This window comes from Miniopterus schreibersii (assembly GCF_964146895.1).
Source record: "Miniopterus schreibersii genome assembly, chromosome: 5".
NCBI lineage: Eukaryota > Metazoa > Chordata > Mammalia > Chiroptera > Miniopteridae > Miniopterus > Miniopterus schreibersii.
The window spans coordinates 55,017,855-55,038,131 of NC_138106.1; the positions used below are offsets into that span (position 1 = coordinate 55,017,855).

Consider the following 20,277-nt stretch of genomic DNA (forward strand, 5'->3'; position numbering starts at 1 on the left):
TTCTCCAATATGCAATAGAAAGCTGCTAATCACTTGCCAAACTTTAATAAAATGTATAGTTCTCCAAATTATAGCTTGAGAGAAAAACCAGATCGATAATGAAATCCACAGCTGTGATATAATCATTCCTACACTGTATAGTGAAATAATTTGGGTTAGCAGAATTTAATAATAATTTACTATTTACTGAGTGCCAGACACTGTTTTAGCCACTTTACATGACTTCATGACACCTTTATGAAGATAGGTACTGTTATCCTCATTTTGCAGATAAGGTACAAGGAGGTAAGTATTCTCTCAAGGTCACGCAGCTAGGGGATGGGGGCGCTAGAATGGGAACATGGGCAGTCTTTCTCCAAAGCCTGGGCTGTGTTACCATCCTACACAAAAAAATAAAAATAAAAAACAGTGTGTGGTATGGAAGCACCATAATAATACTATCCTTATTAAGCCGTTACTGTGGCAGGCATTGTGCAGTATCACATTATTTCTTTTAAATCTTACAGCAAACCTATGACTTAGACGTTAGATGCCACTCACACCCTTTACACATGAGGAAATTGAGCCCTAGAGGTGCAGTAAGTTGCCCCATGTCAGAGAGCTTGTACGAAGTAAAGCCAGGACTTGTGGGTGGGAAGAGATGAATCACAGAACTTGCATGTTTATAGGCATAACCCATGGACACGGACATTGGTATGGGGGAAGCCTGGGGGTGGGATGCATGCGGGGTGGAGGGATCAGTGGGGATGAAAAGGGGACATCTGTAACATCTTCCACAATAAAGATAAAGAAACTTAAAAAACAAAAAGTAAATAAAAATAAAAAACAGTTTGAAATTGTCAAAATTTGATCATCCAATGAATCCTGCAGAGCAGAGGGACAAATGGGGTGTCTGCAATAGGAGACTCTGCTGTTGAGATGAGAGATGTGGTGAATGAGACAGAATTATGAAATAAAGATTCTGATGGAAAGAAGGAACTAGGAAACAAAATGGATACAAATGAGAACAGTGAAGAGGGCAAGACCTCACCGAAGGCTCAGAGAAGAGAAACATAATCATGATCTGGGAAACCCTGCGAGGAAACAGACACCACCAGAAAATGAGGGATTTGTTGTCCTACTTATTTATGCATTCATTGGGTGCTGCTTGTATGAGCCCTGCTGGGGATGGAACCCACAACTTTGGCTTCTGGGGAGGGCACTCTAACTCACCCAGCTACCGGGCAGGGCTAATAACATCAGGTGTTTAAAAATCAGTTCCTCCCTGGCCAGCGGCTCAGTTGGTTAGAGCACCATCTAGATTCGCCAAGGCTCAGGGTTGACTTCCCATCAGGGCACATGCAAGAAAGCAACTAATAAATGCATAAATAAGTGGAGCAACAAATCAGCATTTCTCTCTCCCTCTCAAATCAATAAAAATGAAAATCAGTTCGATTGAAGAACAAACTGCTAAACGGAGAAATCTGTCAAGTTCCTTCTACGCTCCTCCCAGTGTCCTGCGTGCTACCAAGGAGCCCACAACAAAATCTTATTTACTCTTAGAGACCAACAGAGCCTGGCCCGGCGTGGCTCAGAGGTTGAGCATCGACCTAGGATCCAGGAGATCGGGGTTCGTAATCCCGGTCAGGGCACATGCCCGGGTTGTGGGCTAGGCAGCCGATCAATGACTCTCTCGTCATTGATGTTTCTATCTCTCTCTCTACCCCTTCTTTCCTCTCTCTGAAATCAATAAAGATATGTTAAAAAAAAAAAAAAAGATTTAAAGACCAACAGAGTTAACATAGTGTAGAATAAATAGCTAAATAAATAAGACAAACCTCCCGGAGTCTATTTGCTGATGACAGTGCACCGTCAGGGATCTTTTGGGCTATTTCGTATTAGGCAGGTAGCTTCGAAAGTATTCAAAAGTCATTTTGTTTAACAATATGACATCCTTAGGATAATTGTAATTATTATGTAACCTGGATATAAAAATTAAACTGGGATAATAAACTGGTAGCATCCTGAGCTCTTCTGTTTGGCTCTGAGCCCGAGTCACGGGCGAGGAAGCAGCAGGGGCCAGAAGAAGCGAGGCGGGTCCGGGGGGGCCTCCGCGGGGTGCGGGGGGGCCTCCGCGGGGTGCGGGGGGGGGGCGCGGGAGGGACGCGCCTGGGCCGCGCTCGCGCCTCGCGGCCGCCGGTCTCCGCCCTCCGGAGGCGGGGCGGCGTCGCCGCGGCAACTGCGGTAAACGGAGACCTGGGGCAGACGCTGTGGCTGACGGCGCGGCGGTCGGCGCCGTGGGTAAGTGCGGGCCCCGGCAGCCGGGCGGGTCCCACAACCGCCCCCTTGAATCTGCTGGCGAGTCAGGGCGCAGGGAGCCCCGCCTGGACTTCCCCTAGGCCGAACCGGTGTCCTCCCGACGTTCCCTCGCCCTCCCGGCGGATCAATTCAACAAACATTTGAAGTGATGCTTTCGCAGGAGCAGGCAGGCCGGTGGGAAGGTGCCTGGGGTCCCAGGTCCAGCAAGCCGCCGCACCCCACCCCACCCCGCCGCACCCCACCCCACCCCACCCGTGGCTGTGTGACCCTTGGCAAGCTGAGCCCTCGCACTTCAGTTTCCTCATCTCTAAATAGGAAGATGGTAACGCCAACTTCATGGGGTTCTTGTTACAATCAAATAGGATAATGCGGGTAAAGTATGTAGCGCACGAGTGACACACAGTAGGTGCACAATAAATACTTGTTGCTTACAAGTAGATACAGTAGCATGCAAGTAGTCAGAGTGTCCGATCAATTGTGAGTTGTCCCAGGTGGCTACCGACTAAAACTTTTGAGAAGGAGAAGGGCCTGAGGAGAAACCAGGGAGGGGGGAGTGATGAGAGATGAGCTACCTACAGACCCTAACCTAAGATGAACGACCCTTGTGCCACGCCAAGGAATCTGAGTTCTTATTCTATGGCAGTGAGGCGTCATTAAAGGCTTTATACAGGAAGAGTGGCACCCTAAGAGCTGTGTTTTAGAAATACAAGGGGCAGTGTAGAGAATGGACTGGAGATGAGAGAGACAGGTATGAGGCTGTGGTAGGGCAGAGCTGATACAGGATGAGGACCAGAACTAGGGTGGGGATGCGCTCGGAAGCCTTAACAACTGCACACCTGCAGCGGGACTCGCAAACCAAGTGCACGCGCTGGCTGAGAGGGATTCCAAGGGTAACAGCTTCACTTTTTCATCTTAAAATGCAGAGTCATTTTGAGAAATATATGAAACAGTATGTGTAAAATCCTTACAACTATGCTTGACACATGGAAAACATGAAAAAAAAAATGAGCTATTCTCTTCGCATTTGTATTTCCCCCTGTAAACAGCATTTGTGTTTATGCAACAATCTCTGTTCATCTTAACACGAGCAGCTCTGGCACACTGCTCAAGTGGAGTGTTTGAGCTTGTGAGAGTGAGGACTGGGCCTGAACTCTAGTGAGCGAATACAAGTAATGTCACCTTGGGGAGCCTTCGTCTGGCTTCCAGATAACCTTCTAGCAGCACACCACCGCGGGACAACACTGAGGCAGCGGGACGCTTAGTGTGGAAAGTGAGGGGCTTGGAACATCCATGGGTGTTTTCACATGAAGAGCTGCAATAGAGAGAAGACGAGACAACCTGTTGTGTCACCCTTCCCCCCTTAAAAACCCTTCATTGGCTTTCAGTTTACATAGAGATACGTCCTCGATTCCTTAGCAAAGCTTAGATCTGCCCCCTGCCTCCTCTTCAGGGTCCCTTTCGCTGTCCTGCTCTAGCCGTAGACTCCTTTCCGCCCTTTGCGGGCACAACCCTCCCTTCAAGTCCCCTCTGCCTAGTCTACCTCCCACTCTGCCCGGCCAGCCCCCTCGCCACGTGTCTCAAACACCTCTCCTTGCTGCACAGGCCCACAGCACCCTCTTCCTCCCTTTTTGTAGCACTCATGTATTTAGTTGCCTATTTCATATCTATCTTTCTAAACAACAAGCTCCACAAAGTTAGGGATCCGTCTTGCTAATTCAGTGCTATGATTTAGTGCCTAACGTAAGACTCGACACACAGTAGGTGCCCTCAAGAAACATTTGTCAGTTGAAATTGCTGAGTAATGCCAGGGTAATTCCATGGCGGGAAGAGGCAGAGGCAGAGGGGTGATGACCTAGAGGAGGCCGGCAGAGGGTTCGTTTGAACGGTGGAACATTTAGGGCAAAGACGGACTTGGGTGGTGCTTCACTGCGGGCCCCCGGGAGACCAGAGGGCACCCCGGTGACAGGTTCGCCCGGAGAAAGGGAGTCTCTGACTAGGGTTTGCTGCTCTGCAGAGGTCTCTGATGGCGGCTGTAACCTCCTGCTGCTGATGTCATCTGGGACACTAAGCAAAAATACCATTACCATCAACACACCTGGTGTTTGGTGCCTGTGGAATTTGTTAGGAGAAAGAACTGTTAATGATTTCTATTTCAGAGCATTGTCCCTTTCCCTGTCTCAGTTTTCCGCTTACAGGGGAAATGAAGGAGCCCGATGACCAGGATGCCGATGGGGGGAAATCAGATAGGTCAAAGAGCAGTGCAGATCCGTCTCAGGGGTCCTCGCAAACTACATCAAGATGTAAGTAGACGTTATACTATACATTTGTTTTTTTTATTATTAAATTTAGCTAAAATAATGTTTAGAGAGTACATACCTAAGTTTATACAGCGGAAATGGTTTACTTGCTTAACTCCCTTACTAAACTCTTAAGTCCTCGAGGAGCAGAGTCCGTTTTAATCATTTTATCTCCAACACCCGGCACATTGACAACTCTGTGTTGATAATGACCCACCTGCACATCGGGCCTTGTTCCCTCCTGTGAGGTCTACAAAGTCTTTGGTGGACGTTTCTAACGCAGTGTGGTGGGAAGAGAGCTGGACTTTGGTTTTGAGTCCTGGGCCTGCCACTTAGAGATGCTTGATCTTGGGTAAATGTTAGAACCTCAGTGTTCTCATCATTAAAATGATCATTGTGAGCTGTTTCAAAATTAAATTGGGTAACATATGTGGGAGGATATTATAGGCTGCAAATAGAAGGCAAGGAGAAGAATTTTGTGAGGGTTTTTAAAAGATGGCTGGCTCTTTCTGAGTGGGCACCGTGATGTTAGGTATCTTAGTAGATTCTTGACATTTTTTGTTGTAATCCTAAATAAAGTTTCAGGAATTAATTTTGACTGTTCACCTAGAGGAGATCCATCCCTGGGGAAATCAACTCATCTGCAGAATTTACATTAAAGCCTTTCAATCATGTCTCGTAAATTCATGATTTCTCCATACCGTGTTTTATTTGAGATGTTTATCTCCTCTTGCTTGGATTCGTACAGCAGGGATTTCCACTCAAGTCTTCCTGTTCAAGTCTCCCTCAGTGCCACCACTAATTTCTTTCTAGGAAATTAGATTATTTCACTCTCCTCAAAAACTTTAGTTTGCTTCTCTCTTGTTTTTGTTTTTTTGTTTTTAAATATATCTTTATTGATTTCAGAGAGAGGAAAGGAGAGGGAGAGAGAGAGATAGAAACATCAATGATGAGAGAGTCATTGATCGAGCCCACAACCCGGGCATGTGCCCTGACTGGGAATCGAACCCCAATCGCCTGGATCCTAGGTCGACGCTCAACCGCTGAGCCATGCCCTGCCGGGCTCTCTTGTTTTTTATTTTCCACTTTTCTCCACCCCTTACATTTCTGACACAGGAAGGTCTGCTTTTTGGTTTCCAGTCCTTTGCAGCATTTTCCTGGGTGGCTGGATTGAGTCATAATGACTGTTTGTCTGTCACTGCCTCAGCATCTCCCTTTCCTGTGTGAGACCCTCTTAGAGGCAGGCCTTATCAAGTGGGCCTGGCCCTGTGCTCAGCTCATAAAACAGTTTACACATCATGGGTTTTTGGATCCAAAATGATAAAGTGAAAGAATTTGCTCGCACCTGGGAACCCTCTACCTTGGTGCTGTTAGAAGAGGTCTCACTGCCAGGCCGGTGTGGCTTGCTGGTTGAGCGTCGACCCATGCACTGAGGTTGCCAGTTCGATTCCCAGTCAGGGCTATGTTTCTATTTCTCTCTCCCTCTCCCTCCCTCTCTCTCTAAAAATCAATAAAAACATATTTTTTTTTTTTTTAAAAAGAGGTCTCTGTCCAGATTCAGCCACATACCTGATAGCTGTCTCCCTCAACCCCTGGAGACCTTGCCTTGTTCTCAGTCTTGCTGAAATATCTGAGCAACTCCTTGCCCTTTAGGATTCTCATGCAGAGTGCATTCCTGGGTTTCCACCTCAGCATAGATTAGAACAGACTCTTCCCCAGACTCAACAATGGGTTGATGGTTTGGTACCAGCCAAACCATCCAGCATTTCTTATAAGGGTGAGGGACCATTAGTTACTAAGACTTGAATTTCTGATTCTTATTAAAGGACTAAATTTTTACTGCCTCATATAGTAAATTGGGAAGTATTTTGGTCTCTTCTATTTTTAGAAATATTTTGTGTAAAATTGGTATTAATCCTTCCTTAAATGTTTGGTAGATTTTACCAGTAAAGTATCTGGGCCTATAATTTTCTTAGTGGGAAAATGCTGAACTATGAATTCAATTTCTGTAATAAATAGAGGATTGACTATTTGTTTAGTAAGTGATGTAAGTTTGTATCTTTTATAGAATTTATATATCTTTTCTAAATTGTAAAATTTGTTGGCATAGCTCTGTAGAATTTATTTTTATTCCTGATATTGGAGATTTGTATTGCCTCTTATTTCTTGATTGGTCTAGCTACTAGTGTTTATCTACTTTGTTGATGTTTTTAAAGAATAAGATTTGGGTTTTGCTAATTTTTTTTATGGTTTGGCTTTTTATTCCATTGATTCTTGCTCTCATTTTCATTATTTTTATTATTTCCTTCATTCTACTTTTTCCCCCCCTTTTCTTTCTAGGGTAGAACTTTAGGTCATTAATTCTTGATGTTTCTTCTTTTCTTACATGTACTGAAAGCTATAAATTTCCCTCTTAGCACTACCTTAGCTACACTTCACACATTTTGATATATTTTAATTATTATTTAGTTGGAAGTATTTTTAATTTTTTGTTGATTTCTCCTTGACCTATAAGTTATTTTTAAGTATGCTATTTAATTTCCAAATATTTGTAGGTTTTTCAGATAACTTACTGTAATTTATGTTTAATATACTTCTCTTATGATCAGAGAATACACATATTCTGTGTTATTTTAATCCTTTTAAATCTATTGAAACTCATGTCCCAGTAAGTGATCTATCTTGGTGAATGGCCCATGTACACTCAAATGTGTACCTTATATTGGTAGATGTAGTGTTTTATAAATATCAGGCCAGCATGTTTCGTAGTGGTGTTCAGGTCATTTATGTCTTTACTGAATTATTGACTAGTTTTTATATTGATAAAAGACTTGTATGTAGCTCGGTGTGGCTCAGTGGGTTGGAGCACTGTCCCATACACTGAAGGGTGGTGGGTTCAATTCCTGGTCGGGGCACATACCTAGGTTGTGGGTTCGATCTCCAGTCGGAGCTTGCGCAGGAGGCAACCTATCGATGTTTTTTCCCCTCTCTCTTTCCCTTCCTCTCTAGAATCAATATAAGAACAAACAAGACATAGATGTATTATAATAATAAATAAGTAAACTGTGAAAACTTGTGGATATATATAATTCCTGAAACAACTATATATTAATAAATGCTGATAAAACTGAATTGAATCAACGATAGCCCACTAACCAATCTTTTAAAAAATCTTTTACTTTCTTGTAAGTATGCTATGATAGGAAATAGACTGGAAATGAAGTGAAAATGGAAATTAACTCACAGGAAAGGCTTTTTTTTTTTTTAAGTTACAAGAATGACCAAATAAAATTATTTTTCTAGGAGGTGTTGAGTATTAAAATTTGTTCGCTTTAGAGCACAAAGTGGAAGTAGTAGCCACGTTGGAAATAAGAAAATGTTTAATTCAAAATTTAGAAATTATTTAAACAAATTATTTTTAAAAGCAGCTATCAAAGTGGCGGACACAGACGAAACCCTTACTGAAGGGGAAGAATCCTATTTAGAGGATGATGATTCCTATGAGGAAGATTTGGAAGGAAGTTACAGTTCCTTTCAAGATGATGCTTACGGTAGAGGTAAGTATTATTAGTTTTCTATCAGTAATTGTCACTGTTTTAAAGATAAATTGCCCAAACTGAACTGTTGTGAATCCATAGGAAGAAAAACCTGCAGGATGTTGTGAGAGTGGTAAAAGGAAGAGTGTGGACCGTACACAGTGTGGTGGTTCAGTGGCTCTGGGGCAGTTTCCTCCGTTTCTGAGGCGCGTACAGAGCTCTCAAGCTGTCTCCTGGGGAGTGGGGTGGTCTGACCAGGCCTCTACCCTAGGTTAGCGACAGTCACTCTCCCGTGGAGCTGATTGCGGCTGCGCTTTGGGACTGCAGAGCCATGACCCAGGCTCAGCGCACACGTGCACACAGGCCTGTTGGCTCCTCCTCCCGTCTCACTGGTGGGTGGCAGCCTGTGTTTGGGCAGTGGTGGTACTTAACTGCTAGAGTATTGCAGGCTGGGATTCACCAGACACTCTTCTTAGCTAAAATATTTTAATTTTTTAGACCCTAGGTATATGGAAATCCATGGCTCAGCTGCAGAAGAGAGAGAGGAGGAAGTTAAGAGGAGAATATCAGAGAACTTCTATTACGATTATTTGGAGTTGGCTTCCATACCTTATGTGTCTCTGGGTTCGAACATACCACTGGATCTTCTCACGCTTGTGTATCCACTCCAGTTACATATGAATAATATTGGCATTTCTGCTCCTTAGGTCAGGGGTCTGCAGACTACAGCCCATGGGCCAAATCTGGCCTCCTGCCTGTTTTCCTAAATAAAGTTTTATTGGAACATAGCCACACTCATTCATTTACATTCTGTCTATGGCTGCCATCACACTGTAAGGGCAGAATTAAATGGTTACAGCAGAGCCCATCTGGCCCACAAAGCCTAAAGTATTTTCTACCTGGCCCTTTACAGAAAAAGTTTGTCAATCCCTATCTTAGGTACCTTTTAAGAAGCTTGGCCCTTAAGGAAGTTGAGATAGAAATGCATGATCTTAATTTAAACTAAGCTTTTGTTTGATGCCAAGTAACCGTAAAGAGAAATGGTGCTTTTCTGGCTGTCCCTTCGTGAGACATCAGGTGAAGGGGAGCAGAAGGCCCTTATCCCTGTTTGCCTCTTCTACCAGCTTGGCATCCCTTTTTCGATGCCTGTCAAGTTAAAATCATTGAGTTCCTTTCCTGAAGCACTGACATGGTCATCGTCAGGCATTAGGGCTTTCACGTTATTCATCAGATGAGTTTTCCAAGAAGACAACCCTGAAAAAGGGGGGCACAAAATAACAAGTTTTAATTGGTTTGGGTCACAAGAGTCTGTGAAGAAATGTAAGGGTGGGGATGACTGAAAAGGGGGTTTGGTGTTTGCCGTCTCTTCATGGTGTTAGGAGACGATTTCCATTAAGGCCCTTGGCTAGCAACTTAGGACGCTTACCTTCAGAAGGGCCATGTTCTGACCACCTGGCCACCGGCTGGCCTCTTATGAAAGGTGTGCTTATGGAGGTAAGGTGGTGCGCTTCCTGACCCAGCTGTGCTTTTTATGCAGAAATAGAACACATTATAGTTTCTAACTCTGTTTCGATCCCAGGTGTAACTAAAACTAATTCACCTTGAGTCTTGTTACCTGGAGTTTTCTCTCTTGAGTGCTTGCTTTTGTTTTTTTTGTTTGTTTAGTTTTTGTCTTTGGACAAGTTACTGACAAAAGTTATGCTCTTAGCTTTCTTCTGGCCTATTTTTTCAAACGGGTTGGTAAACTTTCCGAAATACACGTGTTCTGATAACTTCCTGTGCAGAGGGCCTTGGGCTTATGCACTTTGACAAAGCTTCCCATGTGGTATCCCTAAGAAATTTAGAATATTATCTAAATCAGAGTTGGAGGATTTTCCACATAATTAAAGAACAAAATTGTAAAAATTCTGAGTTTCTGAGTAAAATTCAGCTACTTCAACCCTGAATCTTTACCCAAGAGTATGGATTTTAAAAATATATTTATTTCACGTTACTTTTCCTGTCTCTAGGATGGTTACGTTGTTTCACTTCCTTTCCTTAGCAATTTTTCCTCAGACATTCCTTTGGTTATGACTGCAAAAAGCGGGCCAACCTGCAACTCCTGGACGGCAGTACCATCATGTACATAGCTGGGAACCAGCTGATCCTTGTGAATTTGAAAACCAAGGAACAGATCTACCTGCGAAGTAGCAGTGGTACAGGCATTGGTGTCATTGGGGTATGCCTTTAGTAACTTAGAGAAAAAAATCCATCTTCTTAGATTGTTTGCTCTGGGGAGCAGCCAGGGAGGTGCTGACGCCCTGCGCAGCACTGTGGGGTCACGGGAGGTGCGCGGAGTCTTTATTCCAAGGTATCCTCAGTTCAGTGAGTCCAGCCGCAGCATTCACTGGCATTACCCCTGTGCAGTGTGGCGTCTTATATTAATAGTATCACCCCATTTTTCAGAGGAGGAACCTGGGGCTTATGGAAGTTAAGTGACCTCTGCACTATCGTGCAGGCTTTTCACGTTAGCTCACTCTGTTGCTGTTCTGTGAAAATAGGGAAATGAGTAGTACAAGTGATAATTCAAATAACAAACAGAGACAAACGCCAGATAAGACGTAAGTATCTAATTGAACATTTGGAGATGAAGTATGGACGTAGCTTCAGTGGTTTCAAGCAGACGACGGGAGGGTTTGTGTGTGATTTGGGGCCCGCCTCTTTCCGCTCAGCTGTCTGTCACCATCAGTCGTCTTTGCTGCATCATCAGCCTCTGCTTCCGAGGCCCCTCACCCTCAGCATGAAAGCATTCCAGGGCCACTAGTCCTCACTTTGCAAGGCCCCCCTCTTCCCGCGCATTCTCTTTGCCTGCTTTGTTTTGGTCTTTTCTTGAAAGACCAACTTCTGCTGCCTGGTTTGCCATCACCTGAGGGAAGCTGCCTTCGCCGGGGGAGCGATGGCCCTCGGGTGGACAGGGCTGGAGAACACCTTTCTGACTGTACCTTACCTGACCTCTTCGTAGCAGCGGGCCCCCCATGAGGAAACCTTTCCCTTGGTCGCTTTTCTACTCTGTGCTCCTTAGAAGTAGGTGTCCCTACCTGCTCTCATCAGTAACAAACAGCCCGAGGGGCGCTTCTTGGTGTCTTTCGCCTCTTGGGAGGGGCACCTGTTCAGGTTATGCTGTGTGAGACAGTGAGGAAACGGACAGGGTTTGGGGCTCGTACAAACAGCACTTCTAAATGAGATGCTCAAGAGGGTTTCTAGAAAGACTGCGATGCAAATACCATCTGCCCTGCCCTTGCCCTGCCTGCCAGGGGTGAGTGGACCAGATGGAACTGGAAGGTGCAGGGCCCACTTTACAGCACCTGCTGGGGCAGAGAGCGGGCTCCCAGCAGGAGGGGCTGAGGCTGGGCCGAGCCAGCAGGGAGTAGATGAGACCCCATAGGACATGTGCGTTATAAGTGGAGGTGAGTGCAGAGCTTTAGAAGATTCTTTTTAAAAAATACATATTTTTAATTTTTAAATTACCATTGATGTACAATATTATATTAGTTTCAGGTATACAACCCTGTGATTAGACATTTATATAACTTACTAAGCGATCACTCTGATCTAGTACCTGTCTGACATTATCCATAGTTATTACAATATTACTGACTATATTCCCTGTGCTGTACTTCACATCCCCATGACTACTCTGTAACTGCCAATCTGTACTTCTCAATCCCTTCACCTTTTTCACCCAGACCCCCAACCCCCTTCCCACTGACCTGAGGAGTCAGTGCCATGACCAGGGACATGGCAGTGGGAATGGAGAAGGTGAGGAAAACCCAAGGCCCACAAATAGAACAAATAAGCTATCTTTCATAAAAGATGGGGTGAATCTATATGTCTATGTAAATAACTGATTTACTAGTTTCGGGTCTCCACTAAAAATGAAGCAGAACAGCAAAACCCAACCCCACAGTAGCTTCCTACCTGAAAGGGCAGAAACTTTTTCAGTTTCTGTAGATAAGACCCAGAAGGGTAAAAGACATACCTGGATCCCCATTCTGATTTCTGAGACCACATATTCTACATGATATTTATTTGTAAGTGGGAATCAAGGAAGATATAGTCTAAACCCACATCTTCCTAAGTCCTTGGAATCTACCTTTTTGTTGTTGTTCCACTTGCTGCTTGGCTCCTACATCTGGCTTCAATCCTGTCTCTCATGTTTACGAGCTATAAAACTTCAAGCAAGTTACTTAATCTCTCCGTGCCTCAGTTTCCTCATCAATAACATTGGAATGATAATGGTATCTAAGCTCACAAGGTTAAGGTGAAATTTAAGGACATTAACCCATATAAGACAGATGAGTGTCTGGCACGTAGTAAGCCCTCGATAAATGTTAGTAGTTTTCAGTGTTAGAATTATTCTACCGAGTGTCCATCCTATAAACAAGCCTTGCTTCAAGCTGAAGTGATAGGAATTTCCTTGAATGGAAGAAGCAACTTGCCAGCAGGAAGACAGCCTATCCGAGGTGTTATCACCCATGTGTGGAGGAAAGAAAAAGAGCTGCAACATCATCCTGGGTACCAGAGCCTCCAGGGCGGCCTGTATCAGGCCGAGCTGCTGGTCTCTGGGCACATAATCAGGAGTGGCAAGACAGTAACTGAAAATAGAAATGTATAAGGGCAGCATGTGTTTGAAATAGCTTATTCTTATAACAACCTATTTTTATTTTTATTTTTTTGGCTACCCATTACTCCTCCTGCACATTGGCTTCCCCATGAACAAAATTAACAGAAATGAGCATATGATTCTCTCCCATTTATATGGCTATCATCTGAAATGCTGGCACAAATAATTTATCCAGGACATGTTCACTATATTTTCCTCTGTGTCTGGCTTGGAAATACTGTGACTTACTCACTTCTAATAAGTTTACATTCATCTGTGGTTAAGTTTGGCCAAGGCAAAAATTTTAAAAGTTGGAAGGTAAACTATTCTGGAAACATGCTTTAGGTTGATTTATATGAAGGGTAAGCGATTCATCTCAATTAGTGGTTCTCAAAGAGTGGTTTTCAGACCGCAGCATCAACATCACCTGGGAACATGTTAGAAACGTAAATCCACATTCTTGGGTCCCAGCCCTGATTTACTGAATCAGAAACGCTGGCGGTGGGGCTTGCAATCTGCGATTTCATAAGCCTTCCCTGGGGTTCCGATGCACTCTAAAGATTGAGAAGCACTGTTCTAGCTCTTTTGAAAACACCTTGGAAGTTTTTAGAGTTGAATCTTTCTCTGTTAATGAAAGTAAAACTTAAAATGAGTCTTCTAGTTCTCAGTTAAATCAGATCCGTCATCGAGTATTTATCTATTAGAGTGGATCCTAATAAACAAATTATGAAATAACAGTTGCTAAACACTGCATTACTAGGACTATTTATATGAAAATTTTTGTTTATTTTAGTGAGATTTTATTTTTTGTAGGTTCACCCTGATAAAACTTACTTTGCAATAGCTGAAAAAGGAGTTTGCCCAAAGATCATCATCTATGAATATCCTTCTCTGAGGCCCTACAGAATCCTTCAAGGTGAGTCCAGTAGAATCTTTAAAATGCCCGTGTTCAAGGTTAACAACATTCTGAAGAGCATGTAACATTATTACGTCTGTCACAGTCCTCCAGAGAACCAAAACTAGTAGAAGATTGGAGATATAGTCTCAACCCATTTCCCCCTAAGTCCTTGGAATCTACTATTTTCCCCCCTTTATTTAAAGGAATTAGCTTATGCAGCTGTGGGGTCTGGCAAGTCTGAAGTTTTAGGACATGCCTGTTAGGTCTGTCCAATTCTGAGAGACAGGTGTTGAAGTCTCCAAATATAATAGTAGATTCATCTGTTTCTTCTTGAAGTTTTTGTCTCAGGTAGTTTGACACTCTGTTGTCAGGGGCATACATGTTAAGAACAATTATGTCTTCTTGAAGAACTGAAACCCTTTGTCCTTATGTAAAGCCCTTCTTTATCTCTGATAATATTGCTTGCTTTGAAGTCTGCTCTGTCTGAAATTAATATAGCCACTCCTGATTTATTTTGATTAGGGTTAGCAGGTATATTTTTCTCCATCCATTTACTTTTAATCTACATAACTCTTTATTTTTAATGTATAGCTGGGTCATGTTTTTTGATTCTATGACAACCTTTGTCTTTTAATTGGTACATTTAGACCACTGATATTCGAAGTGATTATTTACATAGTTGGATTAACAACTGTATTTGTTAGTTTTCTATTTGTTGTCCTTGTTCTCTGTTCTTATTTTTTCCTTCCACCTTTTTTCTGCCTTTTGTGATTTTAATTGAGCATTTTATATATTCCATATTCTCTCCTTTCTTAGCATGTTATACTTCTTTTTTTAAACTTTTTTTAGTGATTGCCCTAGAGCTTGCAATATGCATTTACAATTAATCCAGGTCTACTTTCAAATAATATTATACTATTTCACAGGTAGTGTGAGTACCTTATAATAACAAAATAATCATAATTCTTCCCTGCAGTCCTTTATATCATTGCTGCCATTTATTTCACCTAAATATAATCTTATATTCATTTCACTTATCTATAAGCATACCTATGTACATAAGCATACATAAGTCAAATACATTGTTGCTATTATTATTTTGAACAAACTCTTATCTGTTACAACAATTAAGAATAAAAAAATTATAAGTTTTCATTTTACCTTCACTTATTCCTTCTTTGATGCTCCTCCTTTCCCTGTGTATATCTGAGTTTCTGACCTATAGTATTTTCTTTTTCTCTAAAGGACTTCTCAACATTTCTTGCAAGGCAGGTCTACTGGAAACAAATTTCCTCTATGTTTGTTTATCTGAGAAAGTTTTTATTTGTCATTTCTGAAGGATAATTCACTGGGTATAGAATTGGTGTTTCTCTTGTCTCAACACTTTAAATGTTTCACTCCACTCTCTCCTGGCTTGCATGGATTTGAGGAGTTGGATTAATTATTATCTTTGTTCTTCTTATGTAAGGTGTTTTTTCTCCCTCTAGCTTCTTTTAAGATTTTTTCTTTATCTTTCGCTTTCTGTGGTTTGGGGAGCATTTATTCCCGGTTGGTGTTCTCTGAGCTTTCTGGATCCATGGTTCAGTGTCTGATGTTAACTTGGGGGAAATTCTCAGTCATTATTGTTTCAAATATTTCTTCTGTTCCTTTCTTTCGTCTCCTTCTGGAATTCCCATTACACAGACGTTACACCTTTTGTAGCTGTCCCACAGCCCTTGACTGTTCTGTTCTGCTTTTGCCAGCCTTTGTTCTCTTTGCTTTTCAGTTTTGGAAGTTTCTGTTGGCATAGCTTCTAACTCAGAGATTCTTCCCTCAGCTGTGTCCAGTCGACTAATATGCCCATCAAAGGCATTCTTCATTTCTGTTACCGTGTTTTTGATCTCTAGCATTTCTTTTTTTGGTTCTATATTAGGAGTTCCATCTCTCCGCTGACACTGGCCACCTGTTCTTACATATTGTCTGTGTTATCCATTAAAGCCCTCGGCATATCAGTCACAGTTGTTTTAAATTCCTGATCTGGTAATTCCAACATCCGCGCGATGTCTGGCTCTGATGCTTGTTCTGTCTCTTCAAACTGTGCTTTATGGCTTTGGTGTGCTGTGTAACTTTTTCTTGAGAGTCAGAGGTAATTTACTGGGTAAAAAGAACTTTAAATAGGCGTTTTGATGCGGTGGTAAGGTGTTGGGGGGAGGGAAAGCCTTATTTAGTCCTATGATTAGGTCTCAATTTTTAGTGAGCCTCTGCTTCTGAAATGTGAACTTTATAAATGTTTCTCAGTATTTTTCTACCCCCTTAGGTGAAACAGGATGGCTAGAGTGGGCTGGAGTTGGGACGGGCACACTTTGGGGATATTGCAGGCTTGGTCCCATATCACTGCAATCCAGCAAATGTTGCAACAATTTGAGTTGTATTCATTTTGTTGATGTAGGGTTTATCTTCAATTTGTAAAAAGCGCAACATCTGTGAAGCCATTAAGGGAAGTGCAGTAAACACGTTTTCCTGTGTTTCAGCTACACTCTCATAACACCCCAGCACTGTAGGGGCGGGTTTATTGGTTTCTCCTGAGGGCCAGCAGGCCTTATTAGCAACTGTGCTCTGGGGCATTTCCAAAGGCTCCTTTTCTCCTCCCCCCCTGACGGAAGCCGGAGGGGATTTTTCTAGATGTTTACTGTGGGAAACCGGAGGTAAATCTCACAATATTGTTGGGGCCACCGTATGCTGGGCTCCCCTTGGAGTTTTAACTCTCAGACTTGTCCACACTGAGCTTCCAGCAACTCATCAGTTACAGTTCAGGTTTTACTGCCCGGACACTGGTTCCCTCTCTGTTTTGGCTCTTTCTACCCCAGTCTCTGCTCTGGTAAGTTGCAAATCCCTATATTCACCTGCCAGTCTCTCCAGTCTTGAGGGTAACGGTTAGCACTGTGTCCTTCCCTGTCTTGTGGACCCAAGAAGAGTTGTTGATTTTTTTTCAGTTTGTTCAGCTTTATGCTTGTTGGTAGGACAGAGTCGTGACTTCCTAGCTCCTTACATGGAAACCTGAAGTCATCAACTTTTATTTTGTAGTGTTTTTCTTCAGTGGCAAATTTAAAATTATAGATTGAGTTCTTCCTGCTAAAGAAATGCTTTTGTGACCCCCTCCCCAACTACATAAAATGGAATATTTTCTCAAATTGTTTTTCTGATGCAAAATGTGATTAAGATTTATTTACCCACCCACCTCATATTATGTGAAACTTTCTAGAGCCAAGGGTGATGAATGATTTTAGAGTTATTTATTTAGGGGATTCTTGGCATTCTTCCATCAATACACTTCACCGGAGCGCACTCTCTGTCTCTCTGTCTCTTTGTCTCTCTCTCTCTCTCTCTCTCTCTCTCTGTTGTTCTGTCTTTATCTCTCTTGTGTGTGTGTTGTTGTTTTTTTTTAATAATACCCTTTTGAAAATAAATGTTGCACCTGTTCATCATTCACCTTCATCCTTTCAGATGGGACTGACCTGGCCTATGCGTATGTGGACTTTAACTACAGCGGTTCCTTGCTGGCCTCTGTTGGTGGCAACCCTGATCACACATTGACCATCTGGAATTGGAGACAGGAACAGCCCATACTGAGGACAAAAGCTTTTTCCCAGGAAGTTTTTAAGGTCACTTTCAATCCTGAAGATGATCAGCAGCTTACTACCGCAGGAACAGGCCACATCAAGTATGTTGCGTGACTAATACAGGTGCTAGTAGATTGTAATTAGGGTATTTTTCTAAGAGGATCGACCAGCTGGAGACATTTTTGCTGATGTTGTTAACATTAGGGTACTTTTTAAATGCGTTCTTTTTAAAGCTAACTAATTCAATATGGGGATGTATTACTGCAGACAGCACAGATACAAGAAGGCTGTTTAAATTTAGCCTGCTGCCTTCCTGGAGGCTTTACCTCCTTTACTGCAGGAGCTCCAACCCTGGGAGTGCCATGCTGTTCTTTATCAGTCCCAGAAAACCACGAGGAGGGCCAGAGGGAAGGACAGAGCCTTTATTACTTACGCAGTAGGGAAGCCCAGATGGCGGGTGGTTGGGTGAGTTTCCCCAGTGGCTGGCTAGGGCCTAGCAAGGGATTCTCTAGCAGCTAGCAGAGGGGGGGGAAGGGAGCCGTGCTGGGAGTGGCCTGCGTACGAGTCTGGTGAAGCTTGTTAGCCGCCAAGGATGTGGGAAACACTCGGATCTGGGCTTCTCTGCTCCTTGTGGCCGCTGGCCAGGTGGACACCTTTCCACTGACTGGGATGGGGAATTGGGCTATGTCCTCGCTTTACACTACATCTCCTAAAATGGTTTGTATATTTTCTTCCTAATGTTGGCGTGGTATTTCCAAATTCATACTAAACTTTCAGATTTACTATTAAATTTGTTGCTCGTAGCAATCTTGTATGACGGAGAAGTCATTTTGACATCTCTGAACTCAGTCTTCATCTGTTGTAACAAAAATTACAACACGTTCATTCCCGACACAGGCCCCTTAATACTAAAGGGGAGCAGAGCCTACTCTTGGTCTCAGGTCTTTGGCTCTAAATTCCGTATCTTTTTCACTATGTTTACCCTGGTCTATTTCCAGGGTGGAATGAGTTTGTTCTCCTTTTTCGTTCCACCCAGTCTCATGCGTTTATGTAACAATCTTCTACCACCATCCTCAAACTGCCCGTAACATGATTCCAGTGTCTCTTTATGCAAGATGTTTTTATCTGTCCTAAATTATTCTTCTTCCAATGAAACCTGGTCTTCTTACTCATTCGTTAGAAATACAGAATAATTGAACAGGTTTTTAATTGCAATTTTTGGGGGGAGTTCTCCAGTAACCCTCTGCTAGCAATAGGCTGAAAATTTCCATTGGCTTACATTTCCCCACCATTTAATAAAGTGCATGTTTTCTGTGCACCACATCTTCGGGGAAAGATAGACATTGAACAACATCATGTGTGAAGTGCTGTAAAAGAAACACGTACTACATGGGAACAAATGATCAGGGGACCTACCATAGCCTCTGAGAAGGATGTTGGTCACTTAGGCTTCGGCTTCATGTTATTGGCTTGTCGATACCTTTCCTTATCTATTTTATGTCCAGTTGGTAGGCCAGATTCTTTTTCTGCATGGTTTTATCATTCTGACTGTACATTTGTTTAGACTATTAATAGGAAAATGATAGTATTAACTAACATTGATTGATTGCTTTTATGTGCTAGGCACTCTGATAGTTTTTAACAGTTTTATAAGGTAGGTGCTACTAATATTCCCATTGTATACATGAGAAAATTAAGGCACACTGTGGCCAAGAGAGTCACTTAAAGTTACACAGCAAGTAAACTTGTGAAATTTTGGGGAAAACTTGTACACCTTCTAAAACATTATTATTCAAAGGAACTCTGCCCAGGGTAGAAATGTTCTGTGCTGTCCGGTTCAGTGGACACTGGCCACATGGAGCTACTGGTCACCTGCAACTGGCTGGTCTGACTGAAACAATGATTTTTAAATTTTACTTGATTACTTTAAATCTCAATTAGTCCAACTTGGCCAATGACTATGGCATAGGATAGCACAGCTCTAAAATATAAGATCTGTAAAGGCAAGGAATTTTGTTCTGTTTTATTTTGCTCAATGCTGAATTCATATCACCTAGAACTTTGCCTGACAGGTAGTAGATACTTAATATGTATTAATCAGATGAATGAATAAATGTAAGAATATAAATGCTTGGGTCATATTAAAATTTACAGAAACTTCTTTGAGGCAGGTACATTCAGTCTCTCTCTTGTCTGCAGATTCTGGGAAATGGCTCTAACATTCACTGGTCTCAAGCTTCAGGGTTCACTAGGTCGGTTTGGCAAAACAGCCACTACTGATATAGAAGGCTACATGCAGCTCCCAGATGGGAAGGTGAGTATAGTCTCAATTCTACAGTGATAAAGCTATGTTTTCAAGTGACATACACATATGAAGGCATGTTATACATTCTAAAAAGCACGGCCAGTATTAGCAGTAACAGATACTATAATTGTGAACATAATGAACATTTAATTTTGCCTCTTCAGATGATCAATTTTAATTAATATATTTCCATGAAATTGTCATAACCCACATGTACCTATCACTTGCTCTTTTGTTTTTACTAAATATTATACAATATAAAGTGTGCATTTTCATATATTAATATAGTGACATACTTGTCACTTTTAATTATGTCACGGAGTTGCAGTGTTTATAATGTTTCTCTCTCCCCCCTTCTTTGTCACGATGCTTCAAGATGATTTACTGACCAGCACAACCCTTGGTAAAAACATGGTGTGAGATATATCTTTAACCCTTTGCAGTCGTATTAAATTTGGACATGGGTGTCGTACTGGTTGGAATTAAGAGCTTTCAGAGAAATTATGAACTGATACATGAATGAATAGAGTTAAGATTCATACGGTTTCTTGCTGTGGTGGCTGAGAGCAGACATACGACCGGAACGGTAAAAAAGCTTTGGTGGCTGAGAGTAGACAAACGACCGCAAAGGGTTAATATCTCTAGATATTAAAGTTTGTGTAGGTGTAGGGGAGAAAATAAGTATTTTAAAATAAGAGAGCC

At 42.4% G+C, this 20,277-nt stretch overlaps 1 protein-coding gene across 1 annotated transcript in view; it reads left to right on the forward strand.

The window, feature by feature from the left end:
* The first annotated feature begins 2,218 nt into the window (after positions 1-2,218).
* Positions 2,219-20,277, forward strand: part of CFAP44 (cilia and flagella associated protein 44) — an 88,204-nt gene continuing 70,145 nt past the window's right edge. Inside the window, exons 1-8 of the mRNA XM_081138681.1 lie at positions 2,219-2,280; positions 4,480-4,598; positions 8,024-8,152; positions 8,630-8,789; positions 10,187-10,349; positions 13,587-13,689; positions 17,155-17,371; positions 19,470-19,584. Coding sequence (XP_080994807.1) covers positions 4,499-4,598; positions 8,024-8,152; positions 8,630-8,789; positions 10,187-10,349; positions 13,587-13,689; positions 17,155-17,371; positions 19,470-19,584 — 987 coding nt within the window. The 5' untranslated portion in view covers positions 2,219-2,280; positions 4,480-4,498. The remainder of the gene's footprint in view (positions 2,281-4,479; positions 4,599-8,023; positions 8,153-8,629; positions 8,790-10,186; positions 10,350-13,586; positions 13,690-17,154; positions 17,372-19,469; positions 19,585-20,277) is intronic.